This window comes from Poecilia formosa, unplaced genomic scaffold (genome assembly GCF_000485575.1).
Source record: "Poecilia formosa unplaced genomic scaffold, Poecilia_formosa-5.1.2 Scaffold69, whole genome shotgun sequence".
Taxonomy (NCBI): domain Eukaryota; kingdom Metazoa; phylum Chordata; class Actinopteri; order Cyprinodontiformes; family Poeciliidae; genus Poecilia; species Poecilia formosa.
The window spans coordinates 1,618,101-1,642,937 of record NW_006800008.1 but is presented as its reverse complement, the minus strand read 5'-3'; the positions used below and the strand labels follow the sequence as shown (position 1 = coordinate 1,642,937).

At 38.6% G+C, this 24,837-nt stretch overlaps 1 protein-coding gene and 1 long non-coding RNA gene across 4 annotated transcripts in view; one reads left to right on the top strand and one right to left on the bottom strand.

Moving 5' to 3' along the window:
- Positions 1–24,837, bottom strand: part of LOC107836598 (uncharacterized) — a 30,560-nt gene that overhangs the window by 1,346 nt on the left and 4,377 nt on the right. Inside the window, exon 3 of one of the 2 annotated variants that reach the window (XR_001662535.1) lies at positions 81–571. This is a non-coding gene — a long non-coding RNA (uncharacterized LOC107836598). Of the gene's footprint in view, positions 1–80; positions 572–16,803; positions 17,521–24,837 lie in introns of those variants that run through there. The other variant, XR_001662534.1, reaches the window with a different exon arrangement.
- Positions 5,786–7,914, top strand: rps16 (ribosomal protein S16). 2 transcript variants are annotated; one of them, XM_007555286.2, is made up of 6 exons: positions 5,786–5,876; positions 5,968–6,019; positions 6,647–6,748; positions 7,222–7,318; positions 7,411–7,458; positions 7,729–7,914. In XM_007555286.2, exons 2-6 carry the CDS (start codon positions 5,972–5,974, stop codon positions 7,872–7,874), a joined length of 441 nt encoding a protein of 146 aa, XP_007555348.1. In that variant the 5' UTR covers positions 5,786–5,876; positions 5,968–5,971; the 3' UTR covers positions 7,875–7,914. The 2 variants fall into 2 exon arrangements, with proteins under 2 accessions (XP_007555348.1, XP_016528525.1); XM_016673039.1 differs by having other exon boundaries at positions 5,858–5,876; positions 5,968–6,023.

Here is a 24,837-nt window from a genome sequence, read left to right as displayed (position 1 = left end):
AAGAAAAAAAACAAAAAACATAAGGAGAGTGTGTGTGTGTGGGGGGGGGGGACAGAGTCCACGACATCATCTCTCCAGACCTTTTATGGAGCTCTCCAGCGGAGGGCTAAGAGAGCTGGCCCACTTTCCCATCAGAGCTTCCCAGCCCCATCTCCTCTCCCTCAGGGACCCTGGAACACAGTGTGTCTGAGCAAAGAGATTCAGCGTGATAGGAAACACAATACAGATGTGTTTCCAAATAACTGAACTGATAAAGGGAAGGAGTGGTGATGCAAAATATGAGCAGGCATGACCAAGCTTGATCTAACGTCTGACAAGAAACCGCAAGTTGTAACTTCATGTTGTCATCGTGTTTTTGACTTTTAATTGAATCCTGATCAAAGTAGGCTGGAGGTCTGTCTTCCAGATCCCATCTAGAAGCAGGGAGGAGGGAAGAAGAAGAGGATGAAGAGTAAGACAGGCTTTGGTGCAATGATGACCCTACAGATGTCATCCAGTCCTCACCCCACTGCCGTGCCTCATGCATGAACCCTGACCAGAGTCGACCCACACCCACAGACGAACACTCGCTCTGAAAGGGCAAGACAGAGAAAAATACGTAGGGGGGGATGAGACCGAGTGTGAGATGGAACAAGAGAAGAAGGAGAGTGATGAAGCAGATAATGTGGGCGAGCAAAACACGTGTGCATGTCAAAAAAAGAGACAAAGAGATGGATAGAGGGGAAGTACCAGTACTTTGTGAGACAGCATGAACAAGAAATGAAGAGGCTGTTATGTTTGCAGGTTTGGCCCAGCTCTGTTGCCAGATCAGCTGATTGAATTCTGTTTTTTAAGGGAGGCCTTGAGCCCATCAACTTGCTCCATAAACACAAAGCCTCTGAAATACGTAACAGGGCTTTTAGAGCAGCTGGATGTGGTTTGTTGTTGTGATAGTTAGATTTTCAGAACAGTCCATTCTAAATCTTTCTCACAAAACAAGAGCTATTTATGTAATAGGAAATGACATGCACCTATAACCCAAAAGAGTTTCTTATGCAGTTTGAAAATGTTTATCTGTGGAACTTAAAATCTCTCTTTCCAGGACGTTATGACGGTTGGACATTAAATAAGCTCTACATGATTTATTTTCTCATATTTGTTTGAACACACAAATGTTGCACCTTCAGTTGCTGGATCTGAAAAACTGAATCAGTGCCTGGCCTGTTTTAAGTTGTTATAAGTAAATTTAATCTATGTAAACTTGTGAATTTGAAGAAAGGTGTAAGAAAAAAATTGCCTGAATAATTCTCTTTTGTATTATTCTGACAAAAAACGGTTATGTATCTTGTTTTTATATCTAATTCAAACTGCATATTGTGTATGTTGGAACTTTTTCTGGCTAAACTTTTCCTGCTGGTAGAAGAGGCTGCAGCACTTGGCCATTACCTGACATTCAGACTCCAGAAGACCTCAGGGGAGCTGACAGATGACGGGACAGTTGCACTGTCTTTTGCTATGCGACAAATGTGAGCTAAAATAGCAAATTAATGAAACAGGCTCAAGTTCAGACTGGGGCTCAACAGCAGGCCATGTTATTTTGCTCTGAGTTGTCAAACTGTTCAATAGACATCAATTTTAACAGCTGCTACGGCATAATTATGCACGATGGTAACTCTTAAATCTGTGAAAATGCTACAATTGCTGCATTGGTGGGCTACCTTTTAGTAAAAGGTTAAAATATCGCTCAAATAGTGTGAAGGATGCTCAACACCACAGACTATAACACAGACAGGATTTAGTGAACCAGAAACTACGGAAAAATATCCAGTTGATTCAAATAAGCTCTACTTTGTTGCACCGTAAGAAACTTCTTCTGTTTTGAAGAGAACTGTAAACCTTCCAAGCAGTTCACAGTTAAATAAAACAAGCCATTTATGGATCTTCATGCGAGGATATAAAAGGTAAGCTCTGTTGTCATCCAATCCTCCATCCTCGCAGATTTACGGCCCTCACAGCCGTTTCTCAGAGAAGACACTTTTCTGCCTCATGAACCCAGAACTGTTTCTCCCCTGTTGCCATGGCGTCCTCACCTCTGTGTACCTCGCTAAACCTTCAGCTGCCCCTCCAGGCCTCACTGCCTACCGAGCTTAGCAGATCTTCTTCTGCTCAGCGAAACTTCAGCTACCAGCAACCTCTTTTTCAGCTGCCGTGAGGCCTATTATGGTCAAATGAGACAGTATGGCTGGCTGGGAACAGCATCTCCTGCACTGTAAATCTGAAAGTGTTGCCTCATGCTCAGGGTGCTGTGACAAGACAAGGTCCAGAGGTCGCGCCTCCAGGTGATGTGTTTCCATAGGGCCGTGGAGAGGAAATGCACATATATGGTGTGCTCTTTATTTATTGCCAGCTCTTTCACTGGATGAGCGCAGACTTTCTCCTCCTGCAAGCTCTGCAAGTCTCGTAAAGCCGCAAACTCAGGTCCCCGTGCGAGATTTTGGTGTCTGATCTTTTCAAAATGCAACAATTTTTATCGACTGTATACACAGAGGATAACCTGACGAGTGGATGCGGAGTTTTCATCGTCTGTAAACCTCAAACCTGAACAACTCAAAAGCCACAATCTCATAATGTAAATAGCAGAGAGCTCTGGACTCTGTACAGATGAAGTTGACAGCTGGTAAGAGAAAAGGGCTGTATGTTTTAGCAGGCTGCCGAACACAGCAGGAAGTCGGGAATGATACAGCAGCCTCAGCATGCCTCCCATTCAGACAGTGATTGTGGTGGTGGTCGACTGGTTCCCGACAGGTTTATGTGGAAGCTTATCAAACATTACTGGGTTCCCAGTTTGGGTTTCTTCCGTCTGTCTGACTCTTATGTAGATACTGGCAGTCTCGGTCCAAAGATACATCCCCTACGTTCATCTATTGGCTTGTAAACGTTCATGCATGAACTGAAAAGGAAATAGCTAAGCCAAACGAGAGAGTTCAAGAAATGAGCAGATGGGATCCTCCTTATGATGACCCAACAAAGCCACAGAAAGGACAGAAAGGATCCACTTTTACTGTTATTTATGCACTATTTCTGCCCATAAAACTCTGGAAAGAAAGCTCAGCCTAGTGTCAAACCTGCGATTCGGGAGAAGCAGTACAGCTTTCGTCCTGGATCAGTGCACCAGATCTTTGAGGAGTTTACGACCATGTCCCCTCGGGTATTTTGACAACAAGAAATTTTAAGGTGGTTGCTATCAGAGTTTGTTGTCGAGTTTTAAGTGATGTTTGGCTACAAGAAAGGGCTGTCCTTTGTCAGCACAACTGTTTGTGGCATTCATGGACACAATGTTAAGGTGTAGTCTTAGCAGGGAAGGAGTGTAGTTGTGGAAGCTCTTTAATTTTTGTAGATGATGTGGTTCTTTATGGTATCACAGCGGTCTTTCATTTCAGTCTCTCTTCCCCCCCAAATATCACTTGAATGACTACTTTCTAGTAATACTCACCTCAATGTGGATAAAGCTTTTTAAAATGGTCTGGAAACACTGTTAGTGGTGGTGATGTTCTTGACAGGAAGAGGAGCCCCAAGTCCAATTCTGCTTGAGGCCACATACAAGCTTGGCCCAGCCCTGCTTTATAGGCCTACGCTTGAGGCACATAAAGCCATATAAAGAAACAGGGAAAGGACAAGGATAGAGAGTTTAGCTGCTGAGCGTTCTCTGAATCAAATAAAAACAAAATATGTACCTGGAGCAACAGGAAAGTGCAAGAATCGAAATTGAAAGCGCTTTTTAACATAATGACCCATCCAGAGGAGGCAACTCCAGAAACAGAGCAGTCTCTGACAATAAAAGAAGCCAGGTGCCTGTTCACCCGTGGCTGACACCATAAACACCAGTCTCACTCAGTAAATGTCAGACATAGGTAGGTACAGCACAAATGACTCAGGTCTCTGTATACAGATTCCCAAGATGCTGAATGACCCAACCAACCCACCGCCTCCAACAACAAGATTGTCCTGTTAGGCTGAAAAATATTGTTTTGCATTGAAACACAGAACACATCTTAAGAGAGATTAGAAATATGCCACTGTCACATTAATCAAATTTAAAGCAATCTTTACATATTGTCAGTTTATTTCCTTCCTGAGATACATAAAGAGAGTTTGATGTCATACCCTACATATGAAAAGCAGTAAGTCGTTCAAATATTGCCCATGTTTGTAGCCTGGATTTAGCCTTATAAAAAATATAAATCTATTTTCATTTTTCCTTATTTAAGCTTCTAAATTCCTCAGATGTAGCATTGCACTCCTAGCAGAGCTGGATCCTTTGATCTCTGAAGGAAAACGTACTTAGGGAGGGATTAATTGTAACTGATGATGATTTATTCCAGAAAAATTATCTTGTCTTTGCCCAGTATCATGCAAGCAAGCATGGTGTTGCACTTGAAACTGATTAGATTCAACTAACCTACACCAGAGGGAGCTGTTGTCTTCTAAATTATGAGGCTAAGTTTAGACTGAGCACAATTTTATATGAACAAATCTTTATCAGATGGTTTTATAAGCAAAGTGGAGCTTATCAGTGTTCCTAGAAACTTCTAGCTTAAGAAACTAATGTTGTTGTTTTTTTCTGATAGCAAGTTGAACTTTTTTCCCTTGAACTGGCAGAAGACAAATGGACCGACTTTCTCTGTTTTTTGTTGCTTTGACAGTTATTTTTCTTTTTTTAACATGGTGGCACACAAGAGGAAATTATATCTGTTTCTGCTCACCTTAAGGTTTTCAATGTACTGTGCATAATCTAAATGGCTGGTGCAAAGAAACGGTAACTTTGATAGCTAACAACATTTTGGATGTGATTTTTGTAGTCTGAGGTTCATAATTTATTGTTGTAAAAGGGGTCATGCGTGATCTTTAAATGTGGCGGTGCAAAAAGATTAAACAGAGGAGACAGCACATAAACTTTAAAGATACTTAAATAAATAAATAAATAATCTCACCATGCCTACTTTAATTAAAAACAACATGCTGAAACAGTGTAAACTTTAATTGGTTGAATGATAAAATGATAGAAAATTGAAAAGAATTTACATACATTTTTACATAGATGTTATACCACTATTCTATTTAAATTGGTGTTCTCTTTAAATAATGTGCTGTTTACCACCTGGCAGATTAGTGATTTGTTTCCCTTTGCTGTTGTGTTGAGCACCTTCTCTCTCTGGGCAAATGTGGGATATTTTCACTCACAGATCAAGGTGAATGCATTATTTTATATAAATGCATTGAGTTGCAATTAGGTGAATTAATGTGCAATTGTATTCTTATGATATAAGCATGGCAAACTGAATAAAATACTCAAAATACCTTTTCAGTATTATTTGGTCTAGTTCCTATAAATGTGATGCTTAGAGTTATTTATTTATGTTTTATTCCACTATGTTTCAAATTTCACTATTTTCTAACAATTTTTAAAATCCATCAATAAACCACATTTACATTTTAATTTAGATGTCTGTGTACTTGAATCTGTTTACCACGTGCTCTATTAAAATCCCATAGAAACAAAATTTTAGTGTCATAGTCTATCTTCCTATAAAATATGCTGTGATTATTTACATTTTAATTATTTAATAAATAAAAAATGAAGCTTTATTAAAGATCTCTACGATTTAAGTTGTAATAACAGAAAACCCTTAGGAAGTCAAAAGAAGCGGCTCTTTAGACTGAAGCAGCCGAATAGTGCAACCACAGAGACGAGGCGGAATTCCCAGTTACAAAAACGTAAAGTGAAAAGAACTGTCGAAAATCTACCCCAAAGCTCATTCAATTGTCGTGAAGTAGCCCCTGATGCTCGGCGTGTGAAACCCCATCGGTCTCTTCGTACGGCACCCTAGCTGAGAACGGTGTGTTACTCCTATTGAACGCCCCTCAAATCATAAAATATACTTTAATATATTGTTTTCTGAAGCGGGGTTTGTTTTGTTTATGTTTCAGAAACATGCCAGCGAAAGGTCCACTGCAATCTGTCCAAGTGTTTGGACGTAAAGTAAGTATTTTACTGAATTTAACACACATGTGGTGTGGTAGCTATGCTGCCTCGCTAGCGGACTTGAGCTAATAGTATCAAACACTAGCCTCGATTTACTAAATATTAGCTGCTGTAATGTGATTGACTTGTGCTCATATGTAACTAAAAACTTTTATATTATTCGTCAGTTTAAAGCTTTGTGCAGTGCCCATTTTAAGCTAATGATGGATTGTCACCGGTCAACAAGGCTAGCTGCTTTAGCTTAGCTCGCCTTGTTTCAGGTTTTCTTGTAGCTTATAAAATCAGTGTACACGAATCCACATACAAATTGAAATGGCTATGCTTGCTCTTATAAAGTTAAAAATACATGTTTCATATTGTTAGCCTGAACTTGTAAGGGCGGGCTTTGTACAGCCGAAGATATGTGGCAAAAATGCATGAGTGGTCCATAGTTACTAATGCATAATAATGTGTCAATTTGGTTTGTCCACAAACCAGAGACTTGAGCATTTTTATTAAAGATACTAATATGTTTCAGTGATACTGACGTACTTCCACTTTAGTATATATCTTTGGCAGCTGGATTATTATAGCTGACCATATTTTTGACCTGTTGACATGGTGATCACTTGTTTGCTTTCACAGAAAACGGCCACAGCAGTCGCCCACTGCAAAAGGGGGAATGGCCTGATCAAGGTGAATGGCAGACCCCTGGAGATGGTGGAACCCGCCACACTCCAGTACAAGGTGAGTATCTCAGAGAATGAGCAGTTCACGGCTTTACATTTTTGTTACAGTGCGAGGAAATATTGATTTAAATTTGATTAATTCTTGAAATACTTGTAGAAAATGCTTTAATTTGTCTTTACCCTTTCTTTTTTTTTTGCCTAAATTTCAACTGCTTTTATTCTCAGTATTGAGGAATCAAAAATATTAACTGAATGTCTTTTGTGTAATTCAATGAAATGTTTGTATGTTGTCAAATACTTGGTTGGTGCTATTGGAAGTTCCTAGTCTATTGCAGTTTGTTGTCCTAGTAGAAATGTTTGTAATTTTATAAAGAATGTGTAATTAGCATTTACTCGACTATTCACCGATGGAAAAAAATTGCAGATTTATCTTTTATATTTATGCAACAGGACAATCAGGCCCTGTGTTTTTGTAAATACGGTTAGTCTTTGCTCATTTAAAATATCTTGTTTTATTGGTATCATTTCTAGCTTTTGGAGCCTGTGCTGTTGCTTGGGAAGGAGCGATTTGCTGGCGTTGACATCAGAGTCCGAGTGAAGGGTGGTGGACACGTTGCGCAGATCTATGGTAAGCATCTCTCTGTAGTTCTTGAATGCTGTTCTTGCAGGTTTTAAGACAATTTCCTTAATTATGTTTCTTTTTTTTTTTTTTACACACAGCCATCCGTCAAGCCATCTCCAAAGCCTTGGTTGCATACTACCAGAAGTGTATGTATTATTTTTTGGACTGTTTTTTATTACATTGCTGATCAGACAAGTTACTCTTGTTCTAAATTGGAATAGAAACCTTCATTTAAAAACAGGAATGTGAATTAAACGTCTGTCCTGTTGAGGAAACTTATTGCTTGGGAAAATAAATTTCTGCTGTAAGGACTTCAGCTGGAATCTCCAGCTGAGATCCAGTCAAATTATGTGTTTTATAACTTAACACAAAGTTGTTTAAAATTTGTAAGCTGGAGTGCTTTTGCTTTGCCGCAGATGTTGACGAGGCCTCCAAGAAGGAGATCAGAGACATCCTGATCCAGTACGACAGGACCCTACTGGTTGCTGATCCACGTCGCTGCGAGTCCAAGAAGTTCGGTGGACCTGGAGCCCGTGCCCGCTACCAGAAGTCCTACCGTTAAGCGCTCTGTACATTTTCTTAATAAATTGGAGGAACACAAATGTTTGAATTTTTCTTAAGTCTCTGAATTCTCACTGCATTATGAAAAAGTAGGGTGCTCCAGTTCAGTTATGTCAGATTCATTATGTTTGCTAAAGAAACAGATGGAGCATAACTACAGGTATGTCACAGAGTCACCAGAGCCACGTAGAGCCTCCGTAAGAAAGGAACGTTTTTAACTCCAGTTTTAGAGGCGGAGTGGCTCGACTTTGTGGAGCAGGTTGAACACAAACCTTCATGTCTGAAAGCTCTGCTCCAACAACAAACTGAGATGAGGCCAAGTTCTTAAAGCTCACACAAGGTTTTATATTTCAGAAGAAAATTAAACGGATTGAGTGGGAAAATATATCCTATTCTTTGTTTTTTGGTTGGATAAGGTTGATGCTTTTCAGCTAATCCTGAATATTTGGATTCAAAAATGAGTAGGTCATCGTAAATTAAGATGTAATCGTGTTAATGAAAAAGCTGAATTCAGTTTCTCAATCATATTGCAGTACATAAAATCAGTCTTTTCTACATAAACAATTTACAGATGCTGACATCTGTAAATGTCAGCATCTGACATTTACATTTTGGGTTATGCATAACTTTGCATAACCCAATGTATAACAGTATGATTTTACCATCATACATTTTCCTTCCACAGAACTTTCCAAGCATATACTTGGGTTGGGTATAGCACTCTGTAAACAGCCATGTTGTAAATATCAGTGGCCTTTTGTGGTTCTCTGTAGAGTCCCAAAAAATGTCATGTCATCAGATTTCCCCATGATTACAGGTCCTTCTCAAAAAATTAGCATATTGTGATAAAGTTCATTATTTTCCATAATGTAATGATAAAAATTAAACTGTCATATATTTTAGATTCATTGCACACTAACTGAAATATTTCAGGTCTTTTATTGTTTTATTACTGATGATTTTGGCATACAGCTCATGAAAACCCAAAAGCCACAGCATAACATTTCTGTATAGGAATCCTTTTTCAAACAAGACTGATGGAATAGTCTTTTAATTATTTAGCTTTTTTTTTAGCTGTAAGCCACAGTCATCAAATAACACCTTAAATATATCACTTTGTTTAATTAACTTTTCAAAATTAGATTATTGAGGTTTCCAGTACTTCCAAAACTGGAAGTACATGAGTACTTCCAGTTTTGGAAGTACTCATGTTATAAAATGTGGTACCTGTAGCATATTTTGCATATATTTTATTTTAGAATGCTGCATAAAGTTATTTCAAGCTTTTATTTGTTTGATTTTCTGATTACATTCATGAGAAGATCTGAGTATCTCCTCAGACCAATGTAAAAAAACTAATGCTTAAAGTAAGGCTTAATGTTTGCTTCAGGGTTATTGAAGTATCAAATCTTACATTAAAATATGACTGAATTTACAGCAACCTTTGGTATTTCCAACACATACTCTTAGGATTTTTTTATTTGGAGTACAATAGGTATAGATTATAAATATTTTTGTTAATTATTTGCAAAGCAGGAATGAAATTGCAATGCAATTCTAGTTTTGATATTAAGAGTTCTGACGTCTTACCAGCAGGGGGCGCTGCATGGCTGTGTAAAGAGGTGATGTGAGCCTTAAGAGTCTTGCACATCTGGAAGCCATTAGAAAATGTGTTCAGCTGGCTCCTCGCCATCTATGAAAGAACAAATGCATGCATACTATTAATATATTTATATCTATATAAAATCGCCTTTTGGTGGGAAAAATGCAAATAAATGTACTTGCTTGGTTTATTGGGTGATTTACAGGGTAATGGTGCCAAAGCTTTGCTGGACTTTTCTTCTATTTGACCAGACAATTTTAGTTCAAATTGTAGTTAATATTTTGGTTTTACATGGTTAAGATTTTTTGATAAGACCAGAACCTCAGATTAATAAAAAACATCATGTAATTGAGGCAGTTTCACAGCAGCATATTAAATTATTCAGTTTTTAGGAGAAAATGATCTGCCTTTGGTTAGAATTAGTCTTGATGTTTTACTTAAAATCTTCTCCCCATAACTGCAGCTGATGTGCGAGCCCACACTTCTTCATCACAAAAACAAATCCCAGTGAGGAGGGCTCGGGGCCCAGATGTTGTTCGGCTTCTCTGTCGGCCGCCTGCGTTAGCTGTTCCCACTCGGTGAACTCCCGGGGAAAGACTGGGCCTGTTTACGGCCCTCTAATAATCAACCCAGCAGGGAGAGCCCCACTCCCCACTGCTACTGTTGTTTACTGCTGTTTACTTTCTGCCCCTCCTCGCCTTCATCACCCCTGAAGGCCGTGATGTTATGCAGGGGACATTCTGCACCTGTGAAAATGGCTGCAGGAAACCAGGCCTGGGAGCAGACGGTAAATTGATGCAGCGTACCGCAGGACTAAAGGAAGGAAAAACTCCTCTGAGTCTTTGTTTGAGCACATTATTGAGTCACTGAGGTAAAGGAAAGCTTCATTTCCAACTGACTTAATTATAGAATTATAGAACTGGAATAATCTAGTGGAAGAGCGGCTCCTTAGCTTATGTGACATGTTGCAAGATGGAGTTATAAGGCTATTATTCAGTGCTTTTTGTCAGGAGACCAGAAACCATCCCACTCTGACCTTTTACAAGACTTTTACTTGCAGAAAATGTCAATATACAAGCTGAGCATGAAGCTCATTAAAATATCTCGCTCATCATGAAGATGTATAACTGCATAATTTATGAGTGTTTCACCCCGTATTTCTAAATGGACCTAATAATGAGGTGGAAAGGACGGAGGATATGTCTTGCTTTAGCTCCCAACAAAGAGTTTAACTCATAAGGCATTATGCTAATTGCTTATTTTGAAATAAATCAAATTGCAAGTTACACGAAACGGAGAAAATGAAATTAAATATTAGTGTTGCCGACTAATAAAACATGCTATTAACATTTAGAAAATAAAAGTAATTATTTTGGGTAGAAATTGGGTTGTTTAACAGCTAAATTACTAATTAATTATTTAAAGTCCAACAAGCAAACTTCCAGTTCACTAGAGGTACGAGTTAAAAAAATTCAGATGATATAAGATTTAAACAACAGCAGAAAGAAACAAAAATAAGATGTTTTTTTAGTCACAAGCTGTTTAAAATGATCTGCAATCAATGTGATATAATTTAGTTCAGTGTTGTTTTTTTAGTTTATCTAATTCTAAGGTGGTTCTAAAGATAACATCAATAAAATGGCTTTCTTGTTTTTTTTCTAATAAAGTTAAAAACGTTTCATAAATATCAAAATATTTATCGGAATTTGACAGGTTTCTTGAAAAAACAGAAGCACATGATTCTCACAGAATTTAAAAATATTTTTTATGACTCAAAATACTTCCAAATCATTTCCAAGTGTCCAAAGGCTTCGTCAATGCTTGTGTTGCCGTCTTTCTTTGCCAACTCCATCAAATGGCTGAACAAATTTAAGGCTATTCTTTTTTTTAAAATATAAAACTGCAACAATCTTAAAGTGTCCAGTTTTGCACAGGGCTCCATAATTGTAAATCTTTGCAAACGCCAAACAGCAGTGTGTCAAGTAGCATTAATATTTCAGCTTAACAAGCTGCATTTTCTTCAAAATGTTTTGGATACATTCCACTGAAAAATCCTCAAATAGGCAGGTTTTCCACAAATAATTTGCAATCACGTTCCACAGAAACATCCACATATAGGGGCATCTGCAAATACTGAACTACGAAAAGGCAGGAATTCTCCTCTGTAATTGTTTTTATGTCGGTTTAGCTTTTGCTTATTGCGCTCACTTTGTGTTACGGTGGCCCAGAAGGTCAACAAACTGTAAGAGCCACAATGGAACAACAAAAGCTTCAACAGAACTAACACCTGACTGGACCAGCATCTTACATAAGGAATTCACTGTTAATTACAATAATTTACAAGACTTTCATTGCTGAGATTTAAAATCTTTCAATATTCTTTTTAACAGTGCAATGCTTTGGATGTAACACGTTTTTACTCATTAAGCTGTCATTTAGACTTCAGTTCTGAGTCTTTTCTCTGTTAAACTTAGAAAATGAGACGCTGTGATGGTGGATTGTGTCAATTTAATCTTCAACACAAACATCTATGATGCAGTCAGATTTAATTTCTGGATTTAGTTCTTTGTAGCAAAACACACACATGCACACTCTAGGCTGGCACCTGCCTTTGCTCTGTTAACACCTCTGCCTTTACAGGGCTCCTAATCCCACAAACACAGAAGTGTTAGGTCAGGATGCACTTTGTCATCACTGCTGCCCCCCCTTGCACCTCTCCTCTAACGCCTTTATGAGCACACATTTTTCAGTTAACACGAAAAAAGCAAAATATTGCACCCGTTCCGTTCAGCCTCAGATATCATATCAACACCTTTTCCGTGTCATTTTTGCACGTCAAAAAAAAAAAAAAATGCATAAACAGTTGGCTGAAGGTGCCAGCCAGGCCCTCAGCGTCCAGGGACTGCAGAAGGGAGAACCAAATGTCGGATTTATTTGAGATGTTGCAGCTCAGCAGGGCGACGTGCTTCTGTTTGAGCTGGGAGTGTTAATGAGGGCGTTGGTGCTCATCTGCTGCCTTTGAGAGGAGCCCATCTCTTCAGATGAGCATGTTCTTTTTGCAGCAGCACTTAGAGAAAGTGTTTCCTCGGAAACCGAGCTGGATTAGGCCAGCTTCAGCTGTGCCACATGTCTTCCTATTATTTTTCTTTCCACATTTACAAATATGTAGAAGTAATTAGAAACGACAGAGATTGATAAGCCATTTTGTCTGTTAAGACAATTATTTCAAAATTATAAATAAAACCCCAGCAGCTGTTGCACATGCAACTAATACAGCTTCCTTCCTAATGTCTTTACACCGAAGTTGTAACTGGGCACACATTTGGACATTTATCATCACTAGTTGCTTTCCTGAGTCTGAGCAGGTTGCTTAGCAACTGTTCGAGTTGAAGAAATCTCCCTAACTTCAAATAAAGTTGTGCAGAACTGTATTTATATTTCAGCGTTTATACTGAGAGGTTAGATGAAGTGCAGAGTGCCTGGTTGTGAGCTGCTTATTTAAATATGCTTACAAGTTCTTGAAGCTCAAGAATCCTGAAAGGAAATTGATAAAATGATTGAAATTAAGTTTTTCTGATGTAGTTTCTGCTCTAAGAAATGATGACAATTCTCATTTTCTTGGCAGCTGCTAACCTTGCCACTTGTCCTACTTGCTCCTGACTTCACTGAAGGCACCGTCTATGTGTATATTTACATTTCATTGTCATCTTTTTGTTTTTTCATGTGTGAATGAAAGCTTTATAGCCATGTCTCTTTTGTTTATGCCACACTCCCACGCTCCCATTAGTCCCAGCTCTCTTGCCAGTTCCCCCAAAAGCCCCCTTCGTTACCATCAAGGATTGAGAAAGAACATGGGGCTGATGATGGATTTACCTCATATGTTTCACTCTCAGTCTGCTTTTGGTCAGAAAACAGCCAGAAAAGGGCTCCCAGTGACTGACCCGCTCTGTTAGTCACACTTTCTGCAGCCAGCATTGACTCATTCTCAACGTATTTAACCTAGACTTGAACTAAAGCAGAATTAGTCCCAGAAGACTCCCGCTGCTGAACCTTTGTCTCCCATTAAAATATCTGTGTCTCCTCTCACCCTCTTTATATATTTTGTGTCTCTTTCTTCCTCCACGTTTGCATAGGCAGCACTGGCCATGTCATTGCCGTACTGGACACTGTGAGCTGGGTCATGCAGGGGTTTCCCCCCCCGAGAGCTCGGCTTTTACGCCTGAGCTAAATCAAGGGTCATAGGCTACCTCACACTCCCATCCAATCTTTAAACCCCAGCTCAGGCTGACGCACTCTGATGCCCTGTGACAACCTGCAGAGGGCCAGTGCTGACGCCCCTCAGGGGTCAGCCTGGATCCACTTTACCAAAAACACACAAGAGACCTCTCCTGGTTTGCTGCACCGATGAGAAGATGAAAAAAGACAGCTCTGAATTACTGAGGATGCTTTTTAGTTCTGGCATATTTGTTGTCATTTCTGTTAACATAATAATTAAAAGAATCAGGACTGTCATGCATTTTTTTTTCATGAAAATCATACAAGCAATTCTCACGGGTTTGATCTTAACAGAACCTTTCTGTTAAGATCATTTTGAAAAGTTTTTGTTCATTTTTACTTAAAAAAAATAAAAATCTTGACACAATATTGTGTATCACCACACAAAACATTACAGACGTCAATCAGAGGTAAATTAAAAATGAAATAGCCAAATACGCTCAACAGAACACACAAATTAGTGTTAAAAACATGGCAAAGCAAGCAATAAATGTGAAATTTCATGAAGTGAGACCCTTAAACCTAAAACAGCCTCTCTTCTAGAGCATATTTGCATTTAACTTATTAATGTTCAATTTTATTGTGAGTTTAAGTGCAGAGGGTGCTGTGAAAGATCTGGAACTAAACAATGAGTATGTTGGCAAAAAGAAAAGTATAGAACCCACATGAGAAAAGTGATTTTGATTGAAATACTATTACGTGATGAAGAATGTTGTTGTTACTCCTGAATAATCTGGTTGATTCAGATTTAGATCTAGAACCTCCCCAAGAAAATAGAAAAGTCCATCTGCCTTCTGTTACAGCACCTGTGATTATTCTGCACTGATTCCTGCAGAAAAAGAAATCTCCTGAATCTGATATAAGGCGTTTAAATCTAGCTCTACGTAGATTTGGGCCGCATTGTGTTTAAAGATGCAGTGTATTTAATTTACTGACACCTAGTGGCACAAACTATAAATTACATTCCTCAACAAAAATGTTTCTCACCATATTCCCTTCTTATATGCATGTTTAGAAACTAGATATTCAGTAAAGCAAAACTGAGAAATAAAAACTATTTTTTCATTAAACAGCATAAACGGAAACATTTTTCCTTTGCTTTCTGGTTCTGTTCAAAAGGAGCTTTAGCACAACTAAAACGTCATTTTTAACCTCTCCTTGCCAAAAAGAGCATCATATCCCATTTATTTTCCCTGAGACCTGCATTAAAAAGTCATCTTTTATCACTTTACATCTCGAAAAGCATTTACAGCATTAGGGGACAGGTGAATTTTATGGTCAATACCCCTATCAAAAACTTGGCCCACCTCCCGAAAACCTGCTGCACCCCAGTAAAAGATCTGATCCCCAAGTCAGCTCCACTAAACGCTGTGGAAAACACGAGCGGGTCGACTCGGACCTGTCAGGAAGTGCTGTGAAGAACGTTACTGAAAGCGAAGGCTGTGAATTGATTGCCCTCTGGCTGCTGCCAAAAGGCGCTCGGTGTGCCATCCTGTGTTGAGTGTGTGTGCGCGTCGGCCTGTCATGCCCCCTGTATGTGGAGATATTGGGGGACATGGCTAATTAAATGGAGTAAAAGCTGTTGAAAGGGGCTGGACACTGCCAGCACGAGAGGACTTGACACCCATGTGTTTCGAGAGGCAGAGAGGGCAAGCATGACGGAAGGAGGAGGCCCATGTTACTGCACCCCGCCTGGCTGCAAGAGCTCAGTCATGGGGCAAAGACCCTTAGGGAGGAGGAACCGGCGGTAAACCATAATGTAGAAGGCTGGTGTTTGCATTAACTGCAATTCCAGACCCCTTTTTGGGGCAGTCTTCTCTATATTTGCCCTATCCAGCGCAGAACTTTAAACCCCAACACCCTACCCCGCTGTGACACACACACACATTCCAGGAGGAGGAGATGGGAGCGTGTCAATTGGGAAACAACGGCTGTTAGTTACAGAAAATGCATTACGGCGTGGGTCCTGGTGAAAGAGCGGAGGAGAGGAAGTGGTGAGATTACGCATGGGTCTGTGCGAGAAGAACACGGGGAGATTTCCTCCCCCTCTCTGCCGTAAACTGTCCAGATTTACAAGGACTCCGGGGATGGGGATATCTCATCCTCGTCCCATCAGACTTTGACAGTTCCTGATTTAAAAATAATCCTAAATCAGCGTGTGACGGATGTCAGTGGGATATAAGGAGGTCAGAGGAGAAAAGGCATCCCTATTACTGTCTTAACTACCTTTCCACTGGTAATGTGAACTTAAATTTAATACTTTACATATGAGCAACAAACTGTTTGAAGTTTATTTGGGAAGAAAATGTATTTCCAGCCTAAATTTTAACATCCTTGTCGTTAAATTTTACTTATTTTTTTTCTCTTTACCCGTCAAAAACAAACTCGTACATTTTTTACATTAAACCGCTTAAAATAAAATCATGCATTCCTTTAATGTATATTGACCTTTTTTTTTTATTTTCAAATAATACAGTTGTTTAGGGGCTTTTATTTGGTGATCTGTGTTGTCCATCACCAACCAACACCTGTTTGGTGATGGCAGATACTGCCTTTGTCCAAAAGGTTTATTCCGGTTTAAAAGGAGAGTCTTCCTTTCCACTATCGCCACATGCTTGCTCGAGAGTCAACAAGTCGACACAGTTAACCAGGCTTATTTAGATGGCACTGTCTAATTTTAAAAAATTTGATTGAGTTATATTTGAATTATCAGAAGAGAATGAGAGGCACTGAAATAAAAGTTCTGATTTTAATATCAGAATTCTGACTTTCATACATATGAGAACCTGGGAGCAACCCGCTTTAATGGCAGAAGTGTTAGTTATGCAGGAGGAGAAATAAAGTTCTGGAGGAACGAGGCAGATAAAAATGATCCCGTTTTATTAATGCCATACAGTCAGACTTCTGTGATTAAAGCCAGAACTCTTTTTTTTTTCCAGCAGCCCTCATCTTCCTCTGTAGGAAATGTAAATTGGACTGCACATTATTGGATCAGAATTTAACTATATGATTGGAATATAGTGGACCGGTTCTTGAGAAGACAGCTTAACTGTCAGTATAAAAATGGAGGGTAAAAGCTCATAAAATTGGGAGTTTACAATATGAGCCTTTGAAAATATATATATATATCCTGCAAGCAATTCCAGACCAACATTTCATAATTACTGACAATATTTTAAATAGTCTTTCTCAATAGATTGAGCATCTTTGGATTGTTGTGTTTCTCATCCTAAATAAGCGAACAACATATTTTAATCTTGACAGTGTGACTAAAAGTAACAAAGTTACATTAGCTTGAAACGGTCGCTATGTGCTGCTTTCAGGAGTACCAAAAAGTGTTCCTCCTTCAGCTGCATCAAGCTGCTTGCTGAGTCCTCTCCCCTCATCTGGTGAAGATATTTCTCCCTCCATTCCTCACAGCAGTAAATAACTGTCTCCATTCTGCCTTGTTCCAGCTACTGCTCCGCTGACGTATGTTTTTTTTATTGTGCCGGCATCACTCTAAACCGGATGTTGCTCACCTGCCTCTCCTGTGATCACGGCAGGCCTCTGAAGACCCCTTGAACAGAAACAGGAAGCACTTCATAGCTCGGGTCGCGACCCCTCTCACTCAGCCCCATGAGTCAAGGCAGGGCCCACCCCGGCGAAACACGGGAAAGTTCCGGTCCCATCAACAAGGTGTGGAAGGATATTCACGGGGGGAGGAGGTGTGCAGGGCTTCGCTCTGTCTATCGGAGCAAGCAGGAGTCAGACAGAGAGAGGCGCACATCTGCGGAGTGGAAGCCATGTAATGGTGTTACACACACGGCCCAGAGAGGCACATCTAAATGCAGCTACAGCTGCATCCAGAACAAAGTTGGACGTCTGATTTAGGACAGTTAAACAGCTTGGAACTGAATGCAACATAGATGCCTGTGGTAAAACAATATTTCAGAACCTTTTTTAAATAGATTTTATCTTCATTTAGGGGCCTACCTTCAGCAGTAATTGGGCTAGAGGTGGGATACAGCTGCAGGCTATTGGCCCGTATAGGTACCGTAAGTATAATATGAATTCTAAAGATAAATACTAGAAAAATGATCATAATTTCACTTATAAGTGAAGATTTTGTGTTAAATACACTTTGCATTGTTTGATGTTCTGAGCTCTTAAGGAACTGTATTTTCTTAAAGTAAACTAAGAGCAGATTATAAAAAAAATACTTTAAATATAGACTGAAAGGAATTGTATTTACTTGCAAAATGTTTTAAAAACATAGGTTTTTGCTGGACAAAATTAGGTAAACCACACAAAACAAAATTACTGTAATAGCTACAATTACTGTGCTGTTTGTTTAAACAGTTCCATGCACAAATAACAATTAATGTTATTTAAATTGTGTTTGTTGATTGTTTGTGCTTGTCTACCCTGTTATGAGTAGTGAGTGAATATTCAGTTACATCCTTGATCCTATTAAATATAAGCTTTTTTCAACTTTTTGGGTCAAATATCATGTCAACTCAAATATCATGTCAACTCATTGTGTGTTACTTTAGTGTAAAGTACCCAAATTTTTCAATTTGTATTCTGAGCAACAAAGCCCCCATAATACAGGCTCCAACATGATGATGCAGCTAATTAAACACGATGTCTGTTAGCAGATGTCCTGAGCCTATTCCCCAGCATGCCATTTTGCATTTATAATGGTACATGACTTGGACATTTTGCCTTCATTTTACGCATATTAAATTGAAGTGAAGCCCAAATATCTTGAGTGTCCCCTCATGTTATATGACATGCTTGGACTTGTCTGAGAAAACAATCACACCATTAAATAACTTTTAAGTTCCTGTTTTGTTTTTTTTGTTTTGTTTTTTTGTCTAAGGTCACAAAAGTACAATTCCAACGTGGTTACTTTGTGAGAATGATTCAAAAGTTTGGGTCAAAATATGAAGCTGATGTGAAGCGAGCTGTCTTAATTCTCTGCAACTGATTTTTCATGTTAACAGAGGAATATTAGGGGTTTAAATTGGAAGAGAAACTGAAATCAACAGGCATAACAAAGCTACGCCTTTTTTCCCTTCCAATATACGTTTCTCAGAAACCCTCTGACATTATCTCCTTTCTCCTGCCGGCAGCTTTTCAGATCATCTTGACTTAATGGGCTCCTCTCTGTGGAGGAATTATGCAGTCATCTTTCTCTAACTGCAGCCAGGTTTATTATAATGTGCCTGAAAAATGTGTGAAATCAGTACTTGGCAGTAGGGCAGTTTAACTCATAATAGGAGTCAAGTCTCTTTAAAAATGTTGGCTCCAGTTATCATAATGTTTCCAGTTAAGATTGACCCAATAAATAATTTTGCATCAACAGTAAAAACCCACAACTGCATGCTGTTCCACACATGCTGTTCAGGTGATAAACCTAAATAAAATACCTCCAAGTTCTTCCATTTCCCTGAACATGATTAAATGTCTCTTGACCCAGCTGACAAACCTGGAATCTGAAATATAAAATATAAAATGTCCATCTGTGTACACAAAAACTAGAAATGGAAACACTTTCCGCCGTGTTTGGATACATTTAAAGTCAAATATATCTTGCTTTGTTATCTAGGGTATCATAGAAAAAAAATGCACACTTCACTTTTCAGATTTTTTCTTGTAAAAAATAAAAAATAAAATAAAAACTTTATAATTTTCCTTCCACTTCTCAGTTATGGGGAAGTTTGTATTTGTGTATTTTGTGACATAACAATGAGGCACATGGATGTTCTTTGGTTGTTACTTGACAAATTGTGAAAATGTTAGAGAGATGTGAAAGCAAACCAACAAAACAAATGAGAACGCTCATTTTTGGCATGAATGTAACTCTGTATAAGCCCCACATTCCCAATTTTATTTATAGATTAAATGTTTTCTAACTCAAATTGTGTCTTAAATCATTTTTGATTTCTGAATCATTCAGTCCAGATGGACTAATCCATATACTGAAGTGGCCATTTTTGTCTTATAATCCCCAAAAATAAAAACGTCAATGCTCCCTTTTGTTCATTCACAAACAGAACATACTCTGTTTGAATCTCACAGTACTTTAAAGAATATCGGGTTAAATGAAGATCAGTCTAGTTCAGGTCTTAACAATCTAAGCATCTATAATTTTGACTAGAGATGATCAAATATCCAGATTTCTTTGATTAGATTGATATAACCCTTTAATGGTGCAGAATAGCAGTCACTGATATCAGTTTTGTTAACCTCCAGTGGGTCATATTGTTTTTACAGTGCTTAAACTGTAGCAACAGAAAGGGGCACCCGCTTTGAATTCATAGTATATGTATAGAAACCTATTTATTTTGCATGCTTAGCGCCCCCTGATGGAATGGTACCCGGAGTAGTGAATTATGTCATCCATGTTAAAAAACTTTTTTCACTGAGATAATGCATATTTTCAGCATTTTTTTAAAAGTAGTTTCTTTCTGATTTTTAAGACATCCTGTTGATTTTCACATCATGAACCACCTATTGCGTAATCATATCATGTATCCACTTTAGGAATCATCTTTTTAACAAATGAGCTGGCCTTTCTCCAGCTAAATTTATGCCTTGCCAGTTCTGGTATCTGTGCTTTTGCCAGCTGTTTTCTTTCCTGAAGTAAATCTCTATAAATCAATGGGAGTTAATCTGCTGAGAAGATTGTGTGCTTACTCTGGCTACGGGTGCACTCCTTCTCCATTGGTTACAGAACATCCATCAAGCGCTCAATGAAGGCTCCAAGGAGCAGAGACACCCCCAGTCTCCTTCCAACCCCATCAGCCCACCAACCCCCAACGTCACCTCTCACTTTTTCATATTCTTCTTCCGATAACTGGATTATGAAAGCTGAATTGTTCTTGAGAGATAAAGAGTAATTGCCTCATGATTTGGATCAGTTATGTGTTTGTTGAGTCTCACACTCTTGAGATGCTTCATCTTTATCTTGGTGTCCTTTTGGCCTCATCGCCAAACATTTCCTCCTGCAGCATTGTCTCTTGGGCGGCAGTGTCTCACTGCATTGGAAAGTTGATCTGATTACCCCGTCATTCATCATGTAACTCTAACTCTGAGGGGCACAGTGCAGCAAAGGGGAATCTTTGCAGTGACATAAAGCCAGGGCTGTACGGGTGCAAATCACCTTCGTACTCTATTTGCAGAAAGAAAAATGTCTGAGTGCTGCCATAACGGTTTCAGTAGCACACAATTCAAACTTGCACAGTGTCTTATTATTTTATTAAAATGTTGAAAGGGTGCTTCTAAGCATTTTTGGAGGTGTTTCACAAACTGAAGTACATCAAACCACTCTATGTGAACTCTAAACAACACAACTAGGTTTACCTAAATTATCCTACAACTCCAAACACCACCCAAATTATTAGTAGAAGCAGTCTGGATGCATTCGTGTTGGATTGTATCCACTTGTAGCCACTAAAATAGTATGAACACTTGAAGTTGATGACTTGGTTTTGACGCCTGTTTGTGGTCATTTTCCTGTTATGACACCCAATAATGTTCAAACTTAAATAGTTTGACGCAAACTACCTCCTCAAATGAAATAAAATTGATCTGGATGTTCAGGAATCTACAAAACAAGCCGATCACTCAGTTAAAAATGACTGTGACTGTACTGAAGCAAGCTCTTTATGCTCTGAAATGCACTGTGTGCACAAACCTGTGCAAGTAAGTGTTGTTTGTAAAAACCACTGTTGTTGTTTGCTCTTTAGTCATTCCATAAAAAGAACAGCTTAAATAAATTATTTAAATCATTGAAATCTAAAAACATTATATTTGTGTCGATAAAGACATACAACAATGTAAATATTGTATATAAATTTAAATTATGAAGAAACATCATCATTACACATAGATACACACAGATGCGATGATGGCTATTGCTCCTCATTTTGCTCCCTGCCTTTTGCTGCCCTACACACACCAAACAAATACAAACCCAGCAAAAGATGGACTGCAAAAGAAAAAAAAACTTTTTAATAATGTAACTTATCAGAATTATTGAAAATTTAAAAATAAATATGTATCTTTCCAATGTTTGGCCAAAGGTTTTTAATCAAATACTAATTTAGGCTTCATTTGCCACATGTACTGGGCAAATAAAAAATGCATCAGAAAGTCTACTTGAGGTGCAACTGAGAGGAAACTTTTTAATTTTGCAAATGCATGTGCTGCCCCCGGGCTGTGCTGACCTGGGCGGTCAGCCATAGGACCCAAAACATGTTGTGATGCTATATAATTTAATATTTTTCCACGCTCAGTCACAGTCGGAAGGTAGCATTATTTCCAGTATCCAAAGCATGATTTGTTTAAGCATGTAATGTAATCACATATTGCAGCAACAAGTACAAGAAAACTTGATATTGTTGGATGAACAATGAATTATACTTCCAGCTGAAATCAAATGCCAATGAAGGATGACAGTTTTTGATGTTTACACATAGTTCAAAAAATAGATTTTTACTTTCTATAATTATTAAATCAAACCCGGGAGTATTTATATAAATATGAGGTTAAATATAGTCATAGATTGCATATAATCCAAAGTAGAATCAGTGAAACTGTAAACTAGTAGAAAATGAGTTATGAAGGGATCAGTGGTTCGGATTTCATGCATGCCTGTAAAACAGCCGTAGGCCTGCGAGTGATTCACGTAAGTCAGACAGCTCACACTTTATTACAAATTATAATTGGAATTTGGCAACTACGCTCCGAGCTCATCACTACTTGCTGTTATGCTTTCATTTAGAAACTGGGACTCATGAGGAAAGTGAATTTCCTTTGAGAGCCTAGAGGTGGATGATGGGATCGTGCCAGACTGGAAACAAGCAACAAGCAACAAGCAGCAGCAGCAGCAGCAGCAGCAAATAAATGCCTGAAGGAGAGAGGAAGAAAATGCATTTTGCTGGCGTGTGAAGAAAGAGAACTGTATCTGTACTTCTTTGCATAAAATTACATGCAGTCACTGCATCATTACACAACAGATAGTTATACATTTATATTGTTTCTGTGGTTGTGAAGAGATTGATTTTTTGACTAATTAGCATAAGTTTTATTGACTTATTTTCGTCCAAGCCAAGGATAGCTACATTCAATAAAATAAAGTAAATTAGATTTATTAACGACAGCCAATAATCCAGAAGCAGGAAACTTTGTTATTTAAGATGGCTTCATATTTAAATAATAAAGCATATATGAAATATGTCCAGATGGGTTTTTTGTGTTCTATTGCTCTATGGGCACCACTTCTAATTATAGAGGCAGGGTTAGGGGGTAACTGTTTTACATAAATATGTCTTATCTATCAGTTATGAACTTTACTTCACAATAAAGCAACATATGTAAGGAAATAACACAACTTATACCATAAATTCTTTCGACATCTAGCCGCTAACACAGACGCATCCAAGAAAAAATCATTTTGCCCTATTACTTCCCAGATCTTGACAGCTCTTCACTGTCATGCACTATCTCTTCTAGACTGTCAGAAAGTTATGTAACTTTTCTGACAGCAGTGACAAGCAATCGCTCTGAAATCTTGCTTCTTTCTCTTTCAATAGAGAAAATGATATTCATTCTCTAGTGACCACTATTTATTCTACAAACCTCTCCCAGTAGGTCTTAAAGTTATTTTAACCAGTGAACATTAGCTATTTTAGCTTGATCAAGTCTTCTCAGAGCATTCTAGCTTTGTCTGTTTTAGGATATCAAAGAATAAACACACAAATAAGAGATTTATTGTAAAAATTACTATAGGTTTGTTATATGAGATTTTTTTTATATAAAATTATATTAATATTAATATTTAAGATCCCTTCTGATAAAAAAAGAAATGAAAACCCCACCTAAAAAAATCAGTGACTTATTTAAATAAAACTGACTTTTAAACTTAAAGTTAACCAAAGCAAAAAAAAAAAAAAAAACTTAGTACTTCCCTGAGAAGGAAAAGTTTTCTGCTTGTATTGGTGTGTCAGTCTGAGTGAATTATTCTTCTGGTGGGACTAAGTAAGCATATTTTAATATATCAACTGATTTCATGTTGTTGGGATTTGCACACATGCCGTAAGCTTGGAATGCTCCTGGGGAGATCTCTGCTGTGACATCTACCAACTCTGCTACCAAGTCGAGTCTCTTTTCTTATTCAAATCGCTACCTCTCCCCTGAGCCAGGAGGCTGTTTGTGAAAGCAGGTCTGTGGGGACCACATGGGGAGAAGGAATCAAGAAAAACATGTCCGACAGACACAACCAACAACCGCTGCCGTCGCCTTTCATCTTCCTCAGTTCAGGACAGAAAGAGTAGGTGGAGCAACAAGATCTGCTCTGGAAACAGCATGTTAATTATTAAATCCTACGCTATGAATATTGTGATGGGAGTGCTCTGTTTTGCTAAGAGCTACCGAATGAGTAAGCAGGTCAGTTCTAGACAGAGCAGAGCAGAGGGGAAATAAGGGGAATCACCAGTTTGAGATGAGACAATTCCTCTCTATTGTTCATCATCCTTGTTTCCTTTCATTTGAGAGCCGTGAAGAAATGACTCAGAACTCAAACACGACCTCTAAAGGAAGTCACTCACAAAGAATGTCCAAATGAGCAAAAGGCTCTCTGTCATCGGTGCTGCTCTTGTAAAATAACATCTAAAATCCCCCAAAGTGGCGAACATAGAGATTAAGCTGCCATTTTTTACAGCTGACAGCAGAATCTGGTTTGTGGGAAACTGAAATACTGTCTAAAAGAAGTTTAAAGTTACAGTTTTGTTTGGGTAATCTGACTGGCAAGAGGGTGGTTAAGCCTTAATGAATGGAGCACTGCTCTGTGATAGAATTGGGCATGGTGATTAGTTAGGGGAGTCAGAGATGAACCCGGGGCAGCGCAAAGTTTCAGCTCCCTACTGGTGTAAACTGTGGGTGGTGAAGAGATAAAACACAAGGAACGCTCACAGCATTGTTTATGCTGCTTGTTTGTGGTCTGCATCCATGCAGCAGGGGGTGTGTGTGTGTGTGTGTGTGTGTGTGTGTGTGTGTGTGTGTGTGTGTGTGTGTGTGTGTGTGTGTGTGTGTGTGT

Excerpts from the sequence above, each read along its gene's own strand:
- rps16 (XM_007555286.2), top strand. The coding sequence starts at position 5,972 with ATGCCAGCGAAAGGTCCACTGCAATCTGTCCAAGTGTTTGGACGTAAA. Across the intron at positions 6,020-6,646 it reads TCCAAGTGTTTGGACGTAAA|AAAACGGCCACAGCAGTCGC; the intron begins GTAAGTATTTTA and ends TTGCTTTCACAG. Across the intron at positions 6,749-7,221 it reads CCGCCACACTCCAGTACAAG|CTTTTGGAGCCTGTGCTGTT; the intron begins GTGAGTATCTCA and ends TATCATTTCTAG.